Genomic DNA, 25,191 nt, shown 5'->3' on the forward strand with positions numbered 1-25,191 from the left:
CTGACATGCAGCAAGGTCTGTAGGAAACTCTCCCTTTTCTGGAGAAACTGAAAGTCAGTCAGCAATTCCAATGTTTCCCATCAATTAACACAAAAGAACAAAAACCAATTTGTCACAACTATGCGGGCATGACGAGGTGGGTGTACAGAGAGGAGGACGAAGAGTGACGAGAAGACGAGGAATGAAGGACGCATCGCCTGACATCACGAAACCGGGGTTTAATGGTGAAGTACAAGCAGGGGAGACATCCGAGACGTTGACACTGGTGAACATGGAACATAACTTTAAAGACCTGACAGCGAACAGAAACGAACAGGGCAGCTTTATACATTTTACACAGGTGAAAACGATTAGGGAACATTACACATGACAACAGTGAACCCCTTTTCGGACCGGATCGTGACAGGCTATTACAGTGCATCCGGAAAATATTCACAGTGCATCACTTTTCTCACAGTGAAAACAGTAAACACCTAATATTTTAAGCATATTGTAATCATATATTTAAATCTTAAAACTATATTTTAAGTTTAGCCTGCCTTTAATTTTTTTCAGTGTACTTCCAGCAGCTCAGTCCTGCTCTGTGGCTCTCTGTCCAAAGTACACTGAACAAACCGATAAATGCAACACTTTTTGCTCCCGTTTTCCATGAGCTGAACTCAAAGGTCTGAAACATTTTCTTCATACACAAAAGATCCATAAATCTCAAATATTGTTCTCAAATCTGCCGAAATCTGTGTTGGTGATCACTTCTCCTTGGCCAAGATCATCCATTCCATATTGAAAAAAGTGAACACTGGCCAGACTTAAAAAAAAGTAAAAAATGATCTCCATGTTCCCACAAGGTGTGTAACTGATAACAGCAATACACACTGCTTTGATTGGTGGAAGGTGGAATGTTCACAGGTGATGACTTGGAAGTCTTGCTGTCATGATTAGGGTTGGGCTATGAAGTCTGTTCAGACAGAGTTCGAATCAGAGAGGAGCAGAGAGAGCTCTCTGTTCAGAGAGGAAGCAGTGCAGATCGTATGTTTCATTAATCAGCTGTCACAGCATAAGGAAAGACAGGACTGCCACCAAGAGCTTTTGAACATCTCTTCTTTTCTGAATGAAGAAAAAGAGTTGTTTAATGACCAGAAGGTCCCTGATATTGTACCTCTACCAAATGCCACAGACATTTGGCACTCCACCAAGACACTTGGAACATCAGATCAGAGCCCCTACTGCAGTGGACAATAACATGCGACAAGGGAGTGAATATGAAAATGGAAAACATCTGCCAACAGCAGGGACAATGCAGTCTGGACATATACATACCCCCTCAACCACAGCCCCAATACAAGATGCCCAAGCTCATCCTGTTCAGTTATTTCCTCTGAATCTATTATATTCATCAATATTCCCAGGTTAAGAATACCACTACAGACTCCAGCACCATCCTGCATGTCTGAAACACAACAGTACTTAGCTGCTCCTGCTTCACATCCCACTGTGCTTGTCTCAGAGGTCAGCAGACAATTCCATTTACATCACATGAAAAGGTTAACTTTCAAAGGTTTACTTTACTCAGGTGCAGGTGCAGATCCGGTCTCTGTCTCTGTATTTCCACCCTTTATAACTATGCGCTGTGCTTTAAAATCTGCACTATCCATATTACATTATTTTTTTTTGCAAAAAGCATTTAACTGCATGACATACAACATATTATGGCGTAGGTGACATAAACTCTGAATCTAATTTAGAGTTTGCATTGTATATAACTTTGCAACTGTGTATGTTATTTTAGTATAAAAAACAGGTTTCTGCATGCTTGAAGAATGTGAAAGTGATCTTATCTCCTCATTCACACACTTTTTCATCAGTGCATCAACTGTGACACTATCCATATCACTGTCATGATCCGGACCGGCAGGGGTTACTCCGGATCCGGAGTCCGGACCGGAGTTTCATGTTCGTCTCGTGTAATGTTCCCTGATCGTGTTCACCTGGTGTATATTTGTATAATTGTATAAAACTATCCTGTTCGTGTCTGTTCATCGTCGGGTCATTGTGCGTGTTGATGTTCCCTTGTCTCGCTTGTAGTTTGTATTAAACCCCCTGTCGCGTGAAATCGTGCGAATGCGTCCTCCTTCATCGCCATGTCCAGCCCACCCATGACAATCACATTTATTTTCGCATTAATACTGCACTCCATATCATGCTTAAATGTATGTCTTGTTGGCTTTTGTCATTCCATCATGTGACTTGGAGCAACACGGAAACGAGGTAACGTGACTCCTATAAATTGGCTAGAGAGCAGCTGCCAGCTGCATGACACACGTCATTAGACTCGGCTCCGAAACCCTCAACCAAAGTACGACCGTACCTGTCCAACATCAGTGTGGTGTTGTGGCTCACGCCGTCCGCGTTCGCAGATTAACGCGGAGGAACTTCCCGCCGCACCGAGGTCTCTTGTCTGATCCCGGTTTGTGTGACAGAATGACCGAGCCCGTACGCGCTTCAGATTTCGCTGCTTTATGTGATCGAGTAGTGCGGCAAGAGAATCTCATTGAATGTCTGTCACAGGAGGTTCGCTTCCTGCGGCAGCCCACCGAGTGCATGAAGCGACGAACGCTGCGCAGAGCCCTCGTCCCCCCGCGGTTCCCGAACCCAGTTTGGCGCTCGCGGAGCGCTGGAACGGGACCGAGGGTAGCGGCGAGGCGCTCCTCACCACTCTCTCGTTGGTTTTTGAGCAGCAACCTCGCCGCTACCCCAGATCCCGGTCCCGAATCGCCCTCCTACTCACCCTGCTCGTTGGTCCCGCGGCGGAGTGGGCGGCCACGCTAATCAGCTCCCCCAACTCAGCATCCATGTCATATTCCGAATTCGTGGAGGAATTAAAACACCTTTTGCCGTCCGGACGGTGTGGAAGACGTCGCGTCACAGCTTTACCATCTACGCCAGGGTTCTTCATCTGTCAGCCAGTTCACCGCACGATTTCAGACCCTGGCTGCAAAGGCTCTGCTGGACGCCCACGCCCTCCGGATGATTTATATTGAAGGACTGGCCGCGCGAATTCGTGGGGAGATGGTAAGCCGGGAAATGGCAGCAACGTATGAGGCCCTCATACAACTCGCGCTGAGGATTGATCGCTGGCACTCCCGAAAACTGCGGCCTCCACTCCAACCCGGCACCGGACTCCCTGACCGCCTTTCTCACCACCTCAGCCCACCGTCACTCCTCCGGACCATAGGGGGGAACCCATGCACCTGGGACGGTCAACCCTGTCTCAGGAAGAAATGCAGCGGCGTGGCGTGGTGTTGGAGTGGGGAGCGCACTGCCATCGCCATTGCCTTCTGCCACAGCTCTCCCCGTCTGCCACCTCAAACCCAGAGCCGACCCGTCCAGTGTTGGACAACATCCCCTCCTGTTATCATGACCTAGTCACCGTCTTCAGCCCAGCCAAAGCTGCCCAGCTGCCTCCCCATCGACCAGGCGACATGACCTGCTACCGGGAACCACTCCCCCGAAAGGACATCTCTACTCCCTCTCGAAAGCACAGCAATTGGCCATGGAGCGGTTTGTGGCGGAGGTGCTTCAGAACGGCACCATCCGCCCATCGACCTCCCCGGCCGCGGCAGGGTTCTTCTTTGTTACCAAGAAGGATGGTGGTCTGTGACCGTGCGTGGATTATCGTGGACTCAACAAAATCACTATAAAAAAAAAAACGCCATTTCCCCTAACCAACACCGCCCTCGACGCCGTCTCGGGAGTGAAGTACTTTACAAAGCTGGATCTCCGTTCGGCCTATAACCTGATTCGCATCCGAGAGGGCGACGAGTGGAAGACAGCCTTCATCACCCCCACTGGTCCTGTCTTGTGCCTTAAAACGCGAACGACAACATCAGTGTGGTGTTGGTGGCTCACACCGTACGCGTTCGCAGATTAACGTGGAGGAACTTACCTGCCTCCTTGCGTCCCGCCGCACCGCGGTGTCTCGTCTCCTCTTACACGTCTCTCTTGTTCTGATCCCGGTTCGTGTGACAAGTTTATCCTTACTGTTTTTTTGTTGTACTGTTTTTGCAATGTCCTACTTTAAAAAACATTTCACTGCATGGTGTACTATGATTGATTGTGTATAAGACATAAAATCTGAATCAAATTTAAAGGTTGCATTGTGTTTAACTTTGCAACTGTGTATGTTTTTTAATGTGTTTATTAAGAATGTAAAAGTGATCTTATCTCCTCATTTTGATGGACAATCATATCTGTGCTTGCAGTGTCTCACAATGACAATCACTTCAATTTCATATCAGGCAAGCAATATCAATCTTAACAGACATCTTCACAGATATCTTCAACACATCGCTGAGTTCAGCCGTCGTGCCTACCTGCCTCAAAACTGCCATCATCCCAGTGCCAAAGACATCAACTGTGTCCTGCCTCAATGATTAGCAGCCCATAGCACTCACACCCATCATGATGAAATGCTTTGAGAGGCACATGAAGACACAGAATCTGGACCGTTTCAGTTCGCTTACCAGCCAAACTGCTTTCACACAACCCTCTCCCACCCCGACAAAAAAGACACTTACGGCAGAATGCTGTTTATTGACTTCAGCTCAGCATTCAATATGGCATATTTTGAATCCCATTGTATGTTTGTGGGCCTGTGCAGCAAGCACAGAGCATGACTTTCCATGCGAGTTCAGTTTAAAACTTTATATGCCCTTTCGATGAGCTCCTATCCTCACATGCACACAACGCTGCGAATATTTTCCGGATGCACTGCCATCGCAGAGATAAATTGGCTTTTGTTCTTTTGTGTTAATTGATGGGAAACGTTGGAATGCTGACTGACTTTCAGTTTTTCCTACAGACCTTACTGCATGTCAGCCTGTACTTTATTTCAAAAGCCTTCCTATCACACCCCAAGGTTGAGGAAGTTAGGATGTAGCTCAATAAATATAAGCTTCCTTTTACACAGACAACCCATAGCTTACAATTCTTACAAAACTTACAATTCACAGAACAGCTTATGGTTAAAATCTCTTCATCATTATTAACAGGCTGTATAACCTGAACTCTGAACAGAGTTCATAGCCCAAACCTACTGACAGAAGGTTTTCTCATTCATCACCTGTGGACTGCAATGAAAAGAATACTGATGAGATAAATATCCACAACTCATTATGCATTTATATTTTAAGCTCTTAATTGTAAACTAAAATCATAGAAATGTAATATGAATTGATATGCCTAAGCACACAGAGAAGAGCTGGAATTTTGGGAGTGAGTGTGAATCATTTAAACCAGCCTTTGATATAAAATACCCGAGTTTTAAATATTCACACAGTCTAGGTACCTTTTATTATCGTTGGCACGCTTGGTGGAGCTCAAACTGGTGGAGAATATGTGTGTTGAGTCTACTCACAACTTCCTCCAGTACTGTACCCACGATCGATGGCCCTTCCGCCGTCTGCAAAATAATCCTGTAGTCGGTGCAGTTCTTCATGTACCTTTATGCATCAGAAGTCCTCGCTCCTCGCGTGGTCCAAGGCCTCAGCAGCACCGTGCCGTCTGCTGCCGTGCGGGTTTTCCCGGCCTCCGCCACGTGCACAGAAATACGTGCACTTCTGTCCTGTGTAGTAATTGCTACTTTTCCAGAAAGTCGGCGAACCTCCGCCTTGCGCTATGCACCTTTATGCATGAAAAGATTTTCATCTCCGGAATCAGTAAAACTAAAATACATGTGCAACCACTTGTTCTTTTAACTCAGCAGGCTTAAGCGAACTCCAGCTTCGCTAATTAAATTGCGGGTAAACTGTAAAACACGGCACCACTACATTGTCTCCTGTCTAGATAGATAGATAGATAGATAGATAGATAGATAGATTGGGTGCGGTGCTATTATTTTTAGGCCCATATTATTATTATTATTATTTTATTATTATTATCATCAGTTGCGGTAGGTAGTCCTATCATCAATACTAGGCTATTGCTATATAATTATATGAGGTTACATGCTTTATTGTTGTTATGATTATTATTTTTACCACCATCAGTATAGGTCTATTATCTTCACTAGGCTATTGCTATAATTGGGAATTATATCTGATATTAATTTATGCTTTATTATTGTTGTTATTACTAGGCCTAATAGTAGGCATCATCTGCATTTTTTACAGAAGCTTGCAGGTAGGTGTTGTTAATGAGAGACCTGAGCCTGCTTTGCCTTGCAAAGATCCTCAATTCTTGGCTCAATGTTTGATGAACATAGCCTCAAATCATCCTCGATTTGTGCACGATTGTGGTATTTAGTTTTGAGTGCAGTCATTTTTGAGAATCCTGCCTCACACAAATATGTTGACGCAAAAGGAAGGAGAATCTTAAAGATGACGTCACAGAGTTCAGGATATTCCAGCATCAAGGCTGCGCAGAATGACAAAATAGGGCAGGAGCTAAAGACTTCCTTCAGTCTTCTGTCACTCTTCAGCTCAATAATATGTTCCTGCATATTAATTTAAAGCTCATTTGCTGTGCACATAAAGGCTGGCAGAGGACCCCAAACAATCGAGTGTTAAGTGGCTGTGATTTGATGAGACTTTTTTTCATGGATTTGTTAAGCACGGAGTCAAAAAGAAGTGCTTCGCAATAAACCATGCAATGTGGGCACTTCAATTTCACAAGTGGAGCTACGTGCTGAACGCGAGCAGCTAGACCACGCTGACGCCCCGTCATTGCCTGTGCACCATCCATGCATAACTGCGTGATTCATGCTTTCGAGTCTCCAAACACCACAAATGTCTCCAAAAACACCAGTAAAAGTCACTGGATTGTCGCTTTTGACAAAAAAGTTGCCAGGAGGATGAGTTGTTTGTGTTATAATCAGTGCTTGAAGTGGGAAGAAAAGGTGCCGGTACTCTCTTTGCATTGGCAAATCATTACATTTTTACAGTGTAAAACAAAACTTGCATATATTACTGTTACAACAATTTATTGTTATTCATTTATTACCAACATAAGTGTATTTAAACATGTTTGTGTGTGCGTGGCTGCGTGTGTTTCACAAAAACTAAAGGAAAGCTTTAACTGTAGCCTATATTCTGATTAGTTTATTTGTTTTATGCAGTTAACAATACAGTTCGACCAAGAGAGCTGACAATTGACCACCACTTAATTTACCATCACCTCACTAATTTCACACTGATTTCATATGACAAACAAGTTAATAATAGTCACTTACATTTTTGATGAAATAATCACTGTTTTGGTCTATTTTAGCAGCGAAAATAGATCTGATGAATCCAAACAAAGATCATAAATTAGTTTTTTTTTTTTGCCTCCCATCATGTGGTCCACTCGCACCTACTTGCAGCGGTTGAGAACCACTGTTTTAAACTATCAATTGTATGTTTTATGAAGCTGACAACATTACTGCTGTAAGTAATAATAATTATAGTAACCTTGGGTGGGGCATTTGTATAGTTTTTCAACTGAACATATTCTTAGAGGCTGTGATTTCAGCTGTAAAGGTCAATTCCACAATTAACACAGAAAATGTGTAATTGCTCTAGCTTTTTCAAAAGCCTTTATGATGTCAAACATCATTGAAAATTAAAAAAATGACACAGGACAAGAGCAAGAGAAGCATTTTGTGGTGATTAAGAAGTGCTGTAGTGCATCTGCTCAATTCAATTATATGCAAGCAGGTGAAGCAGGTCGATCAGGACACAGAAGAAATAGGTGAGGCAGTTAATCATAAAAACGAGACTGTGATGCCACCTTGTGGGCCAGAAGTTGTCTTTATGCCTATTCTAGTATTATATTCTGCAAACAGAAAACAGTCTCCCACAACTTGAAGAAATGGCTCATAATATAGACAGAAAACATACCAGAAAGATCTCCAATATGATGACATGAAATTCATTAATTTAATAAACAGACAGACAGTTTATCCATCTGCTCCTCTTGGTTGAGAGCCAGTTTCTGGACTAATGCAGTCACCTCTGTCAGTACGGAGATCTCTTTTACTTCCACATCTACAGCACGCTCTGATTTCACGTGAACCTGGGAGTGAGCTTTTTTTTGATGTAGGTGTGGAACTTTCTAATTTCTCTTGACAGGTGCCGAAGCACAGCCTGCAGCTCACAAAAGCTCAAGAGCCCAGGCTTCATGGGAGCAATACTTGGATACACTTTATCTATTTACATTTAAGGCATTTATCAGTGGGTGGTAGAAGCCTAGTGAGTGACACTTGCCTATGAACCAGGAGACCCAGGTTCAAATCCCACTTACTACCATTGTGTCCCTGCATACAGTGGCCTTACTAATATGCACAGCATCCCCAATAATCTACAGTAATCTTCCCCTAGCAAAGAAACGTAAAGCTGCACATAGTATCTGCCCGGATGTAAGAGCGCGGCCACAATGGGTAATGTTAGTAATCTAAGAACGGATTAGATTATGGATTTATGTAATTGATTGCAACGTAAAACGGTAACGCTCAAACACAAATGTATGGAGAAAAGAAAAGAAATCCACTCTGGGTCTCAAAATCCTTGCCCGGCGTCAATGTAATTCTCTTCGAATTAATACAGTCTCCTCATCCAAAAAAGTACATGCATTTCCCTTAACTGCTTCATCTTTAAAACAGGGGAGGAGACCAACAGAAACTCACAGATTAGAGAATAAAACAGGTTCCTGACCAGGTTAGGTTCACAGAGTAAGTTACCACGGTAACTGACTCTAAGTAAAAGTTACCTCTTTTTCAGAAACAGGCTTGACTTACCCTGCTTTCTCGAGTTTGACAAACCTGCCACTTTGAAACGGAAAACCCAGAGTTTCTCTCATTTCAGGCTTAACATTTTTCACTTGTAAACTCCTTTCTGAAATGGGCCCCTCGTGTGTTAAACCACTGGTGTCTCATTTTAAATGTAAACGAGGCTTTTTTTTTTTTTAACTGTTCTGAAATTTGTGAAGACAATAATGCTTCTGATGTCTAAAAAGACAATGCAGTTATGACGTTTCCAGACATTCCAGAAATTAAATGTTTGTTTTCATTTCTTTAATCTGTACATACATATGTGTTTTATTCCATAATATATCACTCTGATCTCATGATTCTCATAGGTATTGCAAATCTGCTTATCCAGAATATACATAATTTTTGGGTATTTTGTTTTTGATGCAACAAAAACAAAAATGCTTAGTTTAATAATGCTAATCATTTAATAATAATTGTCACAATGATTATCGCTTCACTTTCAGTAATACATTGAGGTTAACATATGGGATAAAATCACACCAGTTTCACCAAATCACAAGAGGTACACCAATATATCAAGACTGACAGACTTACATTTTAAGCATTTTAGTTATGGAAAAATGAAACAAAGAAATGCTCTATAGGTTATGGCGTATAAGATTACAAAGTAAGAATTCTGTATTTTATTAGTAAGTAGTATTTAGTTTGCTGTGTATATGATATGGTTATAATTCTTTTTTTTACTTTTACTGCAGCCTTAAATGTCCTCTTCTTGGTATTCAGCCAAGATCGTGTTACCAGCCTGGCACCTGTATTCCCCGTATTCAGTCGAAGAGTTGTAGCCTGACTGGATCGTTATTTTGACTGGAACCTTCACATCCACCTCTTTTCTCACTACATTCACAGTGAGCTTGGTGTGTGGATGGATGGTGGCTGGTATGGAAATCTTCACACCCTTCTTTTCCGTCTTGGTGTTGCTTGTCCCCTTCTCCACGGTGAAAGTGTTACTCACATTCACATTGACCTCTGATTTCACTATACCAATATCAAACCCAAATGACATCCCCACACTTATCTGTGTAGCATTGCTGAAGTTGAAGCTCTCGGTGACAGAACCTTCATACTCCCGACTGAGCTCAGAGGAGAAGGTCTGCTCATGTTTTCCACGATTCACACCACAGATGGAGTCAATGACGACTGATTTGGTGTTTTCTTCTTTCTTGTCCCAGAGGAGCTCTGCTGTTATCTTGGGTCTCCCAGGTTTAAGAGGACGAGCCCAAGACACTTGGTTGTCAATCCAGCCTATGCTTGGAAATTCTCTTCCAGCTCTGACCAGAATTGAACGACCACCTCTGTTTGGATGCTCATACAGGACCCATGCTCCTCTGTCCACTCGGCAGGAAGAAATCATATCATTGAAATTGCCAAACATTAAGTTTGTCTCACAGTTGAGGGTAATGCTCCTACCCCCATAGTTTTGATCCTCATACAGTGTGATCTGAGGATTTGTCAGATCTTCTTTCACCTGTTCCAGTGAAGAAATTACCTCATGCCACTCCACTGATCGACATTCACCCTCCTCAAAGTAGAACTGGGCACCCTGACAGTGGGGGTGTTCGTATAACACCCATGGCTGCCCTATGACCTTCACAGAGGAGATACAGTCATTAAAACTAACATCCCGAAGGTCTGGACAATACTCAGTGAACTCCCGGCTCACGCCTTGAAAGTCAGGATTCTCGTACACAAAAATCTTGTTTACAGGATTTGAAGCCATTCCCGTACTCCTGAAGGTTGTGCAAGAGGTGAGAGCAAAAGTGTGTGTGTGAAGAATTCCTGCTGTATTTGTAGTGTTCTTAGAGTGGGCTGAACTGCACAGAGCCAATCATCTTGTTTAGGAGGGCCTACCAGGTGTGCATATTTTTTCTGCACGTTTCCTGATCAAAGCTGATGCCATAGCTGCTCATACATTTTGAAAGATATTTGTTTATTACTATTAATATCTTTTTATTTCATATCTCAAGTTCGGCTACAGGTGTGTCCACCTGAGGTGGGCTATTTCAGGTTTTTTCTGTTTGAATAGCTTTAATTTTCTGTCATATATACAAGTGGTCTTATGTCATGGCGATCATGTCATCTCATGGCCCACAGGGGGCACTGCAGTGCCCAAGAGACCAACGACCACGAACTGGAACAAAGCAGTTCATCATCCAACATTAAGTCCTGGCAGCCATGTTGGACGTTGCTTCCTCATTGTTGATTATTTCACTTTGCTGCTAAGCCTTACCCAAAAACCCCAAATTGCCCCAAAAAAATGACATTGCCCAAAAATGATAATGCTCCATGCCATCCACCTGCTCCTGACTCCTTTTTTTCTGGTTGACCTTGTATGAAATGGGCTGGCCTTGGATTTTTGAGCCAACAAACGGAGCAGTTGTCTTGCGGGGTCTGCCTGACCTGGGCTTGTCAAAACCGTCTCCAGTCTCTTCAGATCTTTTTTTTAATCCTCTGTGCTTGACGATGCGACACATTGAAGGTGTCTGCCACATCAGCAGTGGATCTGGTCTCCAGCCTCTTGATAATCGACACTTTAGTCTCAGGGTGAATCGTAGGCGTGTTTGCAGAGGTCTAGTTGCAGTTGATGTGAAGGTCTAGTGTACTGGGTTTCTTTTTATACACCTGAGACCTAATTATTCATTATTAGTCAATGAAGCTCATATGACAAGGCGACAACACTTATGTCTCTGCAAAAATTGACTCAATGGGCTTTAGCAAGCTTTCACTATTGAAATACTTTTTGACCATTTTGTTTTGCACTGAAATATTATTACAAAAGCTGTTGGGAATAAAATTAGCCTTTTCTTGTAAAAAAACACCCAACTTTTTTGCACTTGAGGTCAATTTGTACACAAGAGACAAGACCTTTGTCAGGGACTTTACGCTACATGTGACATGACTTGGCATGACTTTCTTCAAATTGATTAAGTCAAAAAAGTTGAGTGCGACACCAGAGATTAGTTAAACTACATATTTATGTATCAAAAAGATAATAAAGGGCCATAAACGTAGTAAACACTGAACAGGATAGCACATGCTATGACAAGGTAAGGATGGCACCTGGTGGTGCTGTGGCCCCATGACCTGACACTTGACTCGATGAACTAGCCTAAATCAGTAGCAATGAGAGCAGTCCAGGCAGTGAGTAAAGTACTAGAGTAATCCCATAGAGCTACCAATGCTTTGTTAATCAACTTCCCTTACACAGTTTGGACAGGGAATGATCCCTCTGATCTTGTAAAGTAAAATAAGGCCTTTCTTAAATCTGAGATGAAGGGTGTCAGGGTCCAACCTAAATTATTTTTGGGGTGATTTGTTGCCTCTTCATTGACATGGTGAAGAAGTTCCATGTGTGTCAGATTGTAGTCTTGAGGCAACAATCTGAGTCTTGAGACTCCACAGCCCACTTCAGTTTGCCTACAAGCCTCTCTCACTTGGAGACCGCTGGGAGCACTGTGAGAATCGTCTTCTTTATTTGTCTCCCGCTGGAGAACACAGGAGTGAATCATCACCTCACAACATGTATTACCTCACCAAACCTCACCACCCACCACAGTATGTGAGAACTCAGGGTTGTGTTGTCAGACAGGGTGGTCTGGCAGTAGGATGGGCCCCACAGGGAACGGTTCTGGCACCGTTCTTCTTCACCATCTTCATCTACACTGTAGACTTCACCTACAACCTACAAGATCTCTGATGACTCTGCAATAGCTGGCCTAGTCACAAATGGGGATGACGAGGAGTACAGATAACTGACTCGGGACTTTGACTAGTGCCAGCAGAAACTACCCTCCAGATCAACACTGGAAAGACCAAGGAGTTTGGTGGTAGACTTCCGCAGGCACAAACTTCCTCCATTACAACCACTGAACATCCAGGGTAAGGACATTGAGGCTGTGGAGAGCTACAGGTACCTTGGTGTTCATCTGAGCAATAAACTAGACTGGACTCACAACTCTGATTGCCCTCTAAATGAAACGGCGAGCAAGCTGTACTTCCTGTAGAGGCTCAGGTCATTTGGGGTGAAGGGCCACTCTTTATGACTCTGTGGTGGCCTCAGCTATCTTTATGGTGTGGGTCTGCTGGGGAGGTAGCATCTCTGCTGGGGTCAGAAAGAGACTGAACAGGCTGATCCGGAGGGAGAGCTCTGGTCAAGGATGCCCTCTGAACCCAGTGGAGGTGGTGAGTGACAGGAGAATGGTAGATAAGCTATCATCCCTGCAGGAGACCTTGACAAGCACTGAGCAGCTCCTTCAGTGGCAGGCTGCAGCAGAATTTTGACAATGAACGGGGTATTTATTAAATGTTGACAAATGTTATTTCAGCTATATACATGTTAGATGGTACAAAGTGAAACAAATTATCATTTCTCTGGAACCTGGTGCTACATGTAACATTTGAACAATTAAAAAGTTACATAGTGACAAAGTGCACATGTGTGACACAGACAAACTGTGCTACATAAAGTGCAAACAGGGGATACAGGCAGTGCAAGATGTAGACAACAATGAGACAGACAGCACTAAATTATAGAAATGAGTAACAAATGCTCAAAGTAAAATAGTGCAAACTTTGAATTTTGAATGGTGCACTAATAGTGTGCAGTGGTGGAGGAAGTACAGAAGCTTAGTACTTAAGTAAAAGTACAAGTAACCTGCAAAATATGTACTCAAGTAAAAGTAGAAGTGCTACATCAACAATCTTACTTAAGTAAAAGTCCTAAGTACTTACTTTTAAATTTACTTTAAAGTATATTTTTTAAGTAAAAGTACTCACACAATGGTTTGTCTCAACATCTGGGGTGTGCCATTTTGTAAAAGCATAGTACATATACTGACTTATGCCTGTACTGATGTCATTGCTCGGAATAATTACAAAGCAATTATACAGTATATGTGTATTGGAAAGTTTGGTGTGCTTATTGTGCATGCACTCTGCAATACTGTGTGTACCTTAGAATTATGTGGATGACAAGTTATATACTAGGTATTACCCACTAATATACCATTAAGATAAACCAATCAGGACATGATATATCTTTAAATCATTTATGTACTTGCAAAACTATTCAACACTTCTGTTAAGAGCGGTAAAAGGGCAACACAACAGTAACCAAACACCAGTGGTGGGGTGGTGCTCTCAAGATATGGCAGTACAAGTGCATTGCGAGCCCTTTAATCAACTTCGTATCATCAGCACATTCTGTTCAACAAGAGTTGCCCTGGCTTGCATGAAAAAAAAATGTAGCGCAACTGTAAAACTAGTAAATACAAAGTTTATGTTCCAATGATTGCAGAAAAGCAAAAAGCATTGGCCTAATAATGGGATAACACACACTTAGTCAATACAAAAGGCAGATGTTAGAATGAGAAACAACAAAAATTTTGACCGTTGACTGGGGTGTGGCTCTCTTAAGAATATGCCAGTATAAATGCCATTCAGACCCCTAATCAACCTAGAATTATCAATACTTTTTGTTTAGTTTTTTCTTTAACAAAACACGAGTCTATATGAAAAACAGATGTAATTGTAAATCTTGTCAATGATCTATTATTTGCAGAAAAAAAACAATATTGTGTAACTCAACACTTACAATACAAATACAAAAGGCAGATCTTAGAATAAGAAACTTAAAATGAAGGACCATCAAATGAAAACTTTACCACTGGCCAGGCCATCAAAGATCAGAGGGTGAAAATGGCTCTCTCACGAACATGAGAGTATAAGTGCCATTTGGTGCCCTTATAAGCACAGCATTACCAGTGATTTTTGTTCAATTTCAAGTTTTTTGACCCTAGCCTGCCTCTTTTTGCAGAAAAGATGTGCCCTGCTGGACTTTAGAGTATCTATGGAGGCAGCTGAGTTGGCCAGGTAGGCATCCAGCTGTCTTGTGGTTTCTTGGACATTTCCCTTCATATGGCCAAAGAAGTCCTCCTCCTCTGACCCAGAATGGCTATCTGGTGATGAGGCTTGGTACTCCTCCAAGTGACTCTTGCTGTAGTCCATGCCTACTGTAAGAATGGACATCGCGGGAGCCTGCTTTGTCTTGCATAACAGATGTCTGCAGGGGGAGGTGTAACATTCCTGTGTCGACGGTTGTGGGTGAAGATTCGACACCCCGGTTTTTACATGTCTTTTGTCCGACGTCAACGTGCGAAGTATCAGCCGTCAGGACCGCCCACCCTCTTTGTCTTCACCAAATGGGAGGCACCGGGGGCGTGACATCAGAAACAACAGGTTCTGATTGGTCAGTGACAACTTCCTGTCCGCCAGTGACAACTTCCTGTAAGCCAGGGGTATAAAAGCCTGCGCACATGTGGAAAATGGGACTCTGGGCTCTCTTGCTCAGAGGTTTTTCCATCGGAAACCGGAAGGTTTCTGAGTCTCTCTCTCCTCCTCTTTTTCACTTCTCCCTCTTTACTCTTTCTTCTCATTTTTACTTTCTCTGTAACCTTGGTACCTTTTTACATTCAATATTCACATGTTACATAACAACAACCCAACACAGAATACAGGAAACATTAAGCTTATATGAAGAGTACTGTCTCTCTAACCTTGTAAAAACCATTATTATCACTTTGGAATTTCCTATGATCTCCTAGATGCAACAACATATTTCAGATTAACTGGCAGGATCAGAAAAGGTTCTTTGCAAGGTTTCCTTATCAATTAAACACTTGCCAATGAAATGAATGATTTAAATTACTTACCCAACCTTAGCAAATCCTCATTGCTTGTCCACGATGTGCGAAACTTTGGAAGTAAAATTGCAGCAGCATGAGTTCAGGGTCAGCAAGCATGTCACCAAACCGCCATTGTATTCCTTCTTGAAGGGCAGAGATCAGTGGCTGGCAGAACTTGGATGACTTTTGGAGGCGGTCCAGCTTCACAGTCAGGACGGTTATAGTTGGTAACAGCCATCACATGTGGACATCCACCTCTGCCTGCAACATGTTGACTGCCATGGATACTGGGTTCATGGTTGATGCATATTCTGTTAAGAAAGCAAGTTCTGCAGGGCTGAACCTGTAATACACAGTATTGGAATATGCAGAATGTCAACAAGTGATATAAGGAATTTGTCACACACCTAGATATACATAATGTTATTACACACATCATTCGACAAACTATTTTTAATTATGTCAGATTGTGTCTGCAAAAAGTTGTTAAAATATGAATTTGTGGCCTGTCAGCATAGATATGAAACAGACATGACTGATATGCTTATTGTGTACTAAGTTATCTAAATAATTATAGGCTCTACTACTGCAGTTCAATTAAACGAGGTGTAAATGATTAGTGAACAACAATATTATGGCACACAATCCATAGCCAACCACATCATAACTGTGCATCTGCTCCAAGTCAAACTTACATGGGGACTTTAAGTGCAATGGTCACTGCTCTGACAGCTCCTTCCCCACTTTCTCTAAATATCCTCAGTAGCCGCTCAACTGCAAGGAAGAGAGAGTTCTATCTGGTATCAACTGGACAGATGAGTTGCAGTTTGCACTCCCTTTCAATAACCTCCGCAGCGATAGATGAGCGGGCACTCTTATTCCAAAGAGCTGAGCACTTGGCAAATGCTGCACGAGACATCTTCCTGTACACAACATTTGATTCAGCTTTTTTAGCATCCACAGTTGAGATCAAATTCAAAAGATGACAGGCACAACAGTGATGTTTTGGGAGTTGATATTCAGAGCACTCATCTTCTTCCTTCATCAAAGCCTCAACTTCAACACCCTCTGTCTCCTCTTCTGGATCATCTTCCTCCACACTGTCATTTAACATTTTCCCTCTGTTCTTCAGTTAAACTTCCTTCATCTTCACATGCAAAAACTCTGAAGGCCTTAATAAAGTTTGAGGTATTATCTGTAGTGGTCCTAACAATTTTTTCACGGACGCTGTATTCTGTATGAATGTCATTGAGAGTACTGGCTAGCATGTCATAAGTATGTGCCCCTTTCAGCCTTTTTCAAGATAGAGCAACAGACTGTCTTTCTAGGTTATCTGAAATAAATCTAGTGGGCAGTAACCCGAATTAAGCTTTGCCTATGAGCTGTCCAACAGACTGTAGTTGTGGCGATGTATTTAGCAGTCTGCATTGCATTCTTCACTCCATCTTTCATTCGCTTTGTGTGCTAATCTATTCTCTCTCTCAATGTTGTACGTGACATGACTGGGTAATCTGGGTGATTATGCTGCATTAAATTAACGAACTCACGCTGTTCTACTACACCAAAAGGGTGCAAAAAAAAAAAGTTGACCACCGCAAGGTCCATGGTCTTCTGAGAGGCTTTGGTGTTGTCAAGTTTCCGCTGCTTTATTGAAGAACCCTCACCAGCAGATGATGTTCCCCTCTTTTTAGTTGCAGTTGCAGCCAGGTACTCCTTCAGAAGTGATCTGTGCTTTCACTATAATAGATAGCAAAAATAACAATGATATACTGTAAGTGTTAATTATTCATTCTTACAATTTAATTTAAAACATTTGTAATCCTAGATCTTCGAACAAAGTAACTAGCACAATCAAGTATATTATTAGGCCTATTTACTGTGCTAAACTATGTATATAAACCTTATAATTACGAGAGAAATATGTGACAAACCCAGGAAATACAGGAGTGTTGGTCTATTGTGATCACATCTCTAGTCTGAGATGACTACTGATTGTGAAACAGGCGGAAAGCACCCCTTCCAGCCAAGCTGGACCAGTGTTGTGCATGAACGGTTCATTGAACGCGTTCCTGTTTTTCGTGAACGCTGAACTGAACGAATCAGTTTACAAATTATGAACGTGAATGTGAATGACGTTCACTCTGGCGAGACTGAACGGCGCTCACGTTTTAAAGTTTGCTGATCACAGGCTAGCATGGCTGGTGCTTCGAGTCCGAAAAAATAAAATAAATAAAGAGCGAACGTGAACTAGTTCGTTTTTTTAGCTGTGAACTGGCACAGCTGTGAACTTCAAAATTGTAAAAAATTAACTATGAACGTGAACTAGTTCTTTTTCAGTGTGAACTGGCACAACACTGAGCTGGACACTATGCTAGCAAAGACATTAAGCTATCTTCTCCGAGCTAATAAACCAGTTTTATCCTACCACCGTGTTAAAAAAATGATGAAGCTACACTGGTGTGATTTTTATACTATTTCTGTAAGTCAACATACATTTCGCTAGATAATAGTATCATAACATGTCATAACATACCCAAAAGCATAGCATAGCATAGCTTACCTCTATATGTTTTTTCAAATTTGAAGGGGAGTTTTTAAATGCCAACAATTCTTTATGTTGAGGCTGGCATGGGATGCAAAGAAATCGCAAGGACTCATTCTTTGTACTCAAATAAATTTCTTAAATACGGCCAAGGATTTCTTTGTGATTCAGAGCTGCAGGGCTCGTGTTCACGCTCAGTTGATGCAGGTTCTGGGTCCATGTTGAATGTCTCGTCTTCTTGAAATCAAGCCGGTCTACCAGCTCGTGCTGCAACTGACGCGCGCTCTGCCATCATTGGAGCTAATAAAGCCTGACTGGTAGGAAATGGCAAACAACGCCAGAACGCAATAAGCTAACTATTATTCCATGCAAGATTTTGAGGAAATTGTGTTCATAAAATGTAACGAGTAACGGCATAAATTGTAGAAATGTAGTGGAGTAGAAAGTACAGATTATTGCCGAAAAATGTAATGGAGTAAACTAAAAAGTATGCATTATTATTTTTGCTTAAGTACAGATATGTAAAAATCTACTTAAGTACAGTAACGAAGTACAAATACTTTGTTACATTCCACCACTGATAGTGTGTGTGTCAGAGTCAAAAATTTACCGAGTGTTCAGGATTCTGATGGCCTGTGGGATGAAGTTGTTGCACAGTCAGGCAGTGAAGGCCTGAATGCTTCAGTACCTTTTCCCAGATGGTAGGAGGGTGAAGAGTGCATGTCAGGGGTGTGTAGAATACTTCACAATGGTGGTGGCTTTCCTGCTGGTGGCTTTTCCTGCAGCATGTGTGGTAAATATCCGTGATGAAGGGAAGAGAGACTCTGATGATCTTCTCAGCTGTTCTCACTATCCAACGTAGGGTCTTGTGGTCCAATACGGTGCAATTGGTTAGGATACTGTCGTCACGAGTCCCTCTGTAGAAGGTGGTGTGGATGAGTGGTGGGGGATGGGCTTTCCTCAGCCTTCGCAGCAAGTGAAGATGCTGCAGAGCTTTCTTGGCTGTTGAGGTGGTGTTGAGATCCAGTTCTCCTCTAGGTGAACACAGAGGAACTTTGTGTTCTTGACTATCTCCACACAATATCCGTCGATGTTCAGTGGTGAGTGGTCCCTCCGTTGTCTTCTGAAGTCAACAATCATCTCCTTTGTTTTGCCCACGTTCAGAAATAGATTGTTGTCCATCAGTCGTTGCACCTCCTCTCTTTATGCTGACTAATTGTTCTTTCTGATCACTGCACAGTTGTGGGTCAACAGGGTGAACAGCATTGGACCGAGCACCGAGTGTGGTGGTGCTGGAGACGCTGTTCTTGATCCGAACAGACTGAGGTCTCTCAATTAAGAAGTCCAAGATCCAGGGGTCACTGTCCCAGGTTTTAGTTCTGTTTCAGTCCAGTTCACATACCTGTGCAGTCATCCACAGGTTTGATCATGTGGTGATGGACTTGAAGACTGTAATGTCATCAGTGCATTTGCTGATGTAGCTGTTCACTGATGTCGTGTACGCCTCCAAGTTGATGATGTTGTCGCTGTTGGTTGCAGCGTCTCTAAACATTTGCCAGTCAGTGCACTCGTATCATTCTTGAAGAGCAGAAACGACTGCTGCAGGCCAGGTTCTCACCTGCTTCAGAACAGGTTTTGTGTGTTGGACAAGTGGTCTGTATGCTAAATTAGCATAATAGTGATGTGGTCTGATTGGCTGAGATGGGGCGGGGCTCCACCTGGTATGAACTGGTGAATTTAGTGTAGACAATATCCAGTGCGTTATCCCTTCTTTTCGCAAAGTCCACATGTTGATGGAATTTAGGGAGATCTGACTTGAGAGTTGGATAGTTAATCTCTGGCGACAATGATAATAGGACTGACTGAAGAGCGTTTCCCGCACTTCTAGTTTCTGAGAGAAAAGCCAGAAACCAAGCTGCAGAGAGGCCGCCTGGTCCATTTAGAAAACAGGGAACGCCTCTGTTGACCAACAACAACAACAACATTGTTGACACCCCCCACACTTGACCCTTCTGCACACAAGGAAAATCTTCACACAAAAAAAACTGTAGGCGAGAGATAAAAAGAAAAGAAGAAACCCTGTGAAACAGAAGGAGTGATACAGAGAGGGACCCCCTTCCAGGGTAGAGTGAGCCTGCAAATGGTGTCAGATCAGGGTTTCTGATGATTTGTCCAATAAATAAAAAAAAAAAGTCCAACAGTTGTATGGTTGAACAATTCCAGAGTGTAGTCCAGTGTCATGGTCTACATTATGTGTCCATTATGATGTTACTGGTACATTTGAAGATCCCTTAAGCTGTAGTTGTTACGGTGGTGGTGGCTGTGGTGACCCTCTGGTTTGTTTCATGCTGAGTCAGGAACCAGGATTTATCTGCTGTTCTCTTCACTGGAGTTTGCCAGTGGGCTGTGTGCTTGATTCCGTGTCTCAGAGAAAACAAACAGAAGCAGCGGCAGACGGTTGATTTGTACGACTGATTGTGAAATATGTGGTAATAGTAGGATATTGGTGCTGCAGTGGCCTGGTACCCTAACTAGGACAGCCTAACTAGGGAGAATTTAACACTGTCTGTGTCTAACAGGGTGACTGTGTGATAAATTGGACTTTATAATTGACACTGTCAAAGTGAAGTGAAATGTGTGTCTGGGACTTTAACAGAAGGCCTGAGAAAACAGATGGATTAGATTTAAACACTGACACTGTGTCTGAGTCCTGGACACTGACTGGCAAGCCGTTCCACAACTGCGGAGCTCTATATGAGAAGTATCTGCTCCCAGCTGTGCCCTTCTGTACTTTCGGTACCAGAAGTGACCCCGCACCTGTTGATTGAAGGGGGCGTGGCGGGTCGTAAAGAAGAAAGTTGATGAGTATCCACGGTCTAATGTCCTTCAGACAATTCTCTATTCTGTTCAGGTGCTGCCTCTCATCTGGCATTGCTGACAGATACAGCTGTGTGTCATCAGCGTAGCAATGAAAGCTAATACCATGTTTGCGGATGACGTCACCTAAAGGTAACATGTATAGGGATAATAGTAACAGACCTAGGACAGAACCTTGTGGAACACCAAATTCTACTTTACTATGTGAAGATGAATGACCATTGATGTCCACAAACTGATAACGGTCGGTCAGATATGATCTGAACCATTCAAAGGCCGTTCTCTTAATCCCAATAACATTGTCTAACCTGGCAAGGAGAATAGCGTGATCGATAGTGTCAAACGCTGCACTCAGATCAAGCAGGACAAGCAGCGAGATGTGTCTCTGAGGCCAACAGCAGTTCATTAACAACTTTAACCAGTGCTGTCTCAGTGCTATGATGAGGTCTAAATCCCGATTGATATACTTCATGGATATTGTTACAGTCTAGGTATGCGCTCAGCTGCTGGGCTATGACTTTTACTAAAATTTTTGATATAAATGGAAGGTTGGATATTGGTCTATAATTTGAAATCTGACTGCGATCAAGATCAGGCTTTTTAATCAGGGGTATAATGACTGCTACCTTGAACGAACTTGGTGCATGGCTGGTGCTAAGCGATGAGTTAACAATTTTGAGGATAGGATTTATAATATCGGGTGCTACTTGTTTAAGGAACCTTGAAGAAAGTGGCTCCAAAGCGCAAGTACATTGATAAAATCGTTTCTACTATGATGATACTGAGTGGTAGTATCCGTTTCTGTCTTATTCCTGGTTATATTGGCTCTAGTGTTAAACAGGAATCTGGAATTATTATAATCTCTTACTACCTTCCTTTTGAGGAGAGCGACATTATCTAACGTACTATGCAGTGTACGTTAGACAGGAGGCCTGCCATTACCTTGCTCCGCCGGTGTTGTAATCGGTTTCCTGTCCCAGTGGCTCTTGTCCATGTGGTTCCTGTACTGGGGGTGGCAATCTGAACTGATTCTCTCAGCGACAAAGGATGAATGACCGCATATGTTATTGACAATTTGTCACGACTACGGACTTACGAGGGAAGGAAGCGCAGAGGTTTGACATACTGGGAAGGGGGTTTTATTATACAATAAAAAAAGAAATACAAATAAACAATGGCGCGGTGGCCAAAAACGATTTAACTTAAATAAATAACTGAAACTAACCCGTAGGCGTGTGGCGATTGCCAGAACTCAAAACACATGAAATTAAACCAGGTCAAGTTCGTGCAGAGAGTCCACGAAAATGCCAGAGACCCAGAAGGGGCGGAAGCTTCCGGCATTTATGGGGCGTCAGGATTGAAGTCAGGTGTGGAGCCCAGCTGCAGGCAATCCTGACAGAGCCCCCCCTCCAAGGGCTACGTCCTCGGAGCCCCAACAGTACCATCAGTGGAGGCGGCGGGGCGGACGGCGGCAACCACAGGGCTCCTGCCCTGCTGTATCCTCCCCTTGGGGGACCCGGTCCCTCGGGCTGGCTCCCCGGCGTGGTCAGGCGTGGCGGCCCCGGTCCCTCGGCCTGGCTCCCCGGCGTGGTCAGGCGTGGCGGCCCCGGTCCCTCGGCCTGGCTCCCCGGCGTGGTCAGGCGTGGCGGCCCCGGTCCCTCGGCCTGGCTCCCCCGGCGTGGTCAGGCGTGGCGGCCCCGGACCCTCGGCCTGGCTCCCCGGCGTGGTCCCGCATGGCGGCCACGGACCCTCGTACCTGCACACAATAATCAGGGCCGATCCATCTCGGTACGTGTGGGCCCTGTCTCCACACGTCTCCTCTGACACGTCTTGTGTCACCCCCTGCACCGCGCAGGGAGATTGTCCCAGAACCTCCGGCGACTGTTCCAGGCACCCCAGGCTGGTGCCTTCTGGGACTATGCAGCCCCTCTCGCTGCCCGGCCCTGGTGCCAAGGGGGGGGCATTGCCAGACCATCCGGCTAGCCCCTTCTGCGTCCGTTGGGACAAGCAGGCCCTCTTCCTGCCTGTCCCAGCTGGGTCCTCATGCCTACCCGGGGGCTCTATGGCGCTCCACCCCTCTGGAGGCAGACGCAGGCCCATGCCTGGCCCGCCCTCCTCACTGGCTACTGGAGGACCCAGCTCCATCGCTTCCCCACCTACCCTCCCCTCAGGAGGAGTCCCCAACCCGAACTGCACCCCCCCAAAAAATTCTTTGGGGGAGCACCCCCCCCGGCTGGACTTAGGGGTACCTTGGGGCTTGTCCACCTCGCCTTGGACCAGCACATTCGGGTCAGGAACCTCCTCCCTGGGGTTCGGCTCCGCGGCTGGGTCACCATCTGGTGGACACAAAGAGGGGAAGTGGGGGCGACATACGGACACATATGCCACACAGACACACACAGACAGAGACAGACAGAAGAGAGGGTCGTCTGGCTCCCTCTCTGGGCTCTCCGGGACCTCCTCAGGGGGCACAGCCAGGATCTCGGGAGGTGCGACCTTCTCGTCGCCCACCATTGCTTGGTCTTCTTGCCCCGGATCCTGACTGGCGCTGGATGTGGTGGAGGGGCAGAGTTCGGTCCCTGGCTCAGGCTCTGGCCTATCAAACTCCGCCCTCAGTCTCTGCTGGAAGTCCCGAAAACTGCTGTCTGTCTCTCCCTGCTGCCCGAGGGCTGCGCTCCAGCCCCATGCTGACCCAAGCAGACACGCGAGGATGGTGGTGGTCTCGTCTGTGTCTGCTGCCCCACTGAAGGGTCCCGGGACAATTGGGCTGTCCCACACGGGGCTGGGCACGTCGCTGGAGATGGTGGTAGGTGTGTGGTGTGGAGGGGGGTGGACGTCTCCTCCAGCAGGTGTGGGCGCGATGGGCGGAGCCATCCCGGCACCGACTGCCCAAACGGCGTCATCCTGGTCGTCGTCCGTGTCCACCTCGTACCCCCAGAAGTCACATGGGTCATCATGGACGCCGCGATGATCTCGGACGCGCACGCTGGGCGGAGCCATCCCGGCAACGACCGCCCACCGAAAATCCACGTCATCATCGCTTTCGTCATCCGTGTCCTCCCACCAGTGACTCCAAGGGTCGTCCACCCTGCGGACATCCTGGACCCATGGCGCGATACGCTCCCATGGGCAGTACTCTGGCCATTCGGGCTGGAGGCTGCCCACCTCCTCGCTGGAGGAACGCCGCCGTTTTTGCCGCTTCTCACCCCCCTGGAAGTGACGTGGGTCCCCACGGACCTTGCGACGATCGCAGACTGGCGCGATGGGCGGAGCCCAACTCTCGTCTCCCGTGCTCTCGTCGTCGTCCGTGTCGTCCCAGTCCACGGGGAGCCTTGCCAGCAGAGCGCAGAGTTCTTGGCTCGACATGGCGAAGATCGTGGGGGTCGCATCTTCTGCGCTCGCTGCCCACGTCACTTCCTCGCTGCTGCCGACGCCAACGTCCTCGCTCCGCCCACTCACCCGCCGACGTTGTCGCTTCCGGGTTTCGCGGAGTTTCCCGGGGGTGACGTCATCACGCGGCGCCGCGTACCACGGCTTCTCGGGGAGAAAAGGCTCCACCAGAACGGGCGGCGCGTCTCTCCCCTGGCGTCCGCGTTCGCCGCGCCGGGCTGTGTCCTTCGCGGCGTTTCTTCTCCTCTGCTTTCTACCTCTGCGCTTTTGGGGGGGTCTCTGGCATTCTGTCACGACTACGGACTTACGAGGGAAGGAAGCGCAGAGGTTTGACATACTGGGAAGGGGGTTTTATTATACAATAAACAAAGAAATACAAATAAACAATGGCGCTGTGGCCAAAAACGATTTAACTTAAATAAATAACTGAAACTAACCCGTAGGCGTGTGGCGATTGCCAGAACTCAAAACACATGAAATTAAACCAGGTCAAGTTCATGCAGAGAGTCCACGAAAATGCCAGAGACCCAGAAGGGGCGGAAGCTTCCGGCATTTATTGGGCGTCAGGATTGAAGTCAGGTGTGGAGCCCAGCTGCAGGCAATCCTGACACAATTTAATTTATCTACTGCTGTGCTTATTTTTGATGCTTTATCTCTGTATCTCACAGTGAAAAGAGTAAACCAGCCTAAACAGGAAAAATTTAAGTAATCTGTCACACTTAATATTTTAACATATTGTAAACATATATTCATAACTTAAAACTATATATTAAGTTTAGCCTTTCTTTAATGTCTTCAGTGATCCTGCCTCTGTGGCTCTCTGTCCAAAGTACACTGAACAAACAAATAAATGCAACAATTTTTGCTCCCATTTTCCAAAGATCTGAAATATTTTC

General features: G+C 44.8%; 1 protein-coding gene and 1 long non-coding RNA gene across 2 annotated transcripts; both read right to left on the reverse strand.

Annotated features, from left to right (window-relative positions):
- Positions 1-9,187: 9,187 nt before the first annotated feature.
- On the reverse strand, positions 9,188-10,577 carry LOC114776348 (epidermal differentiation-specific protein-like). Its single transcript, XM_028966770.1, has one exon. It carries the CDS (start codon positions 10,521-10,523, stop codon positions 9,504-9,506), a length of 1,020 nt encoding a protein of 339 aa, XP_028822603.1. The 5' UTR covers positions 10,524-10,577; the 3' UTR covers positions 9,188-9,503.
- A 4,862-nt stretch (positions 10,578-15,439) lies between these two features.
- LOC114776347 (uncharacterized) lies at positions 15,440-20,114 on the reverse strand. The gene is made up of 3 exons (XR_003745437.1): positions 18,047-20,114; positions 17,034-17,223; positions 15,440-15,829 (listed from the first exon to the last, which is right to left on the reverse strand). It is a non-coding gene; the product is annotated as an uncharacterized LOC114776347 (long non-coding RNA).
- Positions 20,115-25,191: the final 5,077 nt, after the last annotated feature.

Source organism: Denticeps clupeoides, unplaced genomic scaffold, assembly GCF_900700375.1.
Source record: "Denticeps clupeoides unplaced genomic scaffold, fDenClu1.1, whole genome shotgun sequence".
NCBI classification, from domain to species: domain Eukaryota; kingdom Metazoa; phylum Chordata; class Actinopteri; order Clupeiformes; family Denticipitidae; genus Denticeps; species Denticeps clupeoides.

Coding starts and splice junctions, on each gene's coding strand:
- LOC114776348 (XM_028966770.1), bottom strand. CDS start 10,523: ATGGCTTCAAATCCTGTAAACAAGATTTTTGTGTACGAGAATCCTGAC.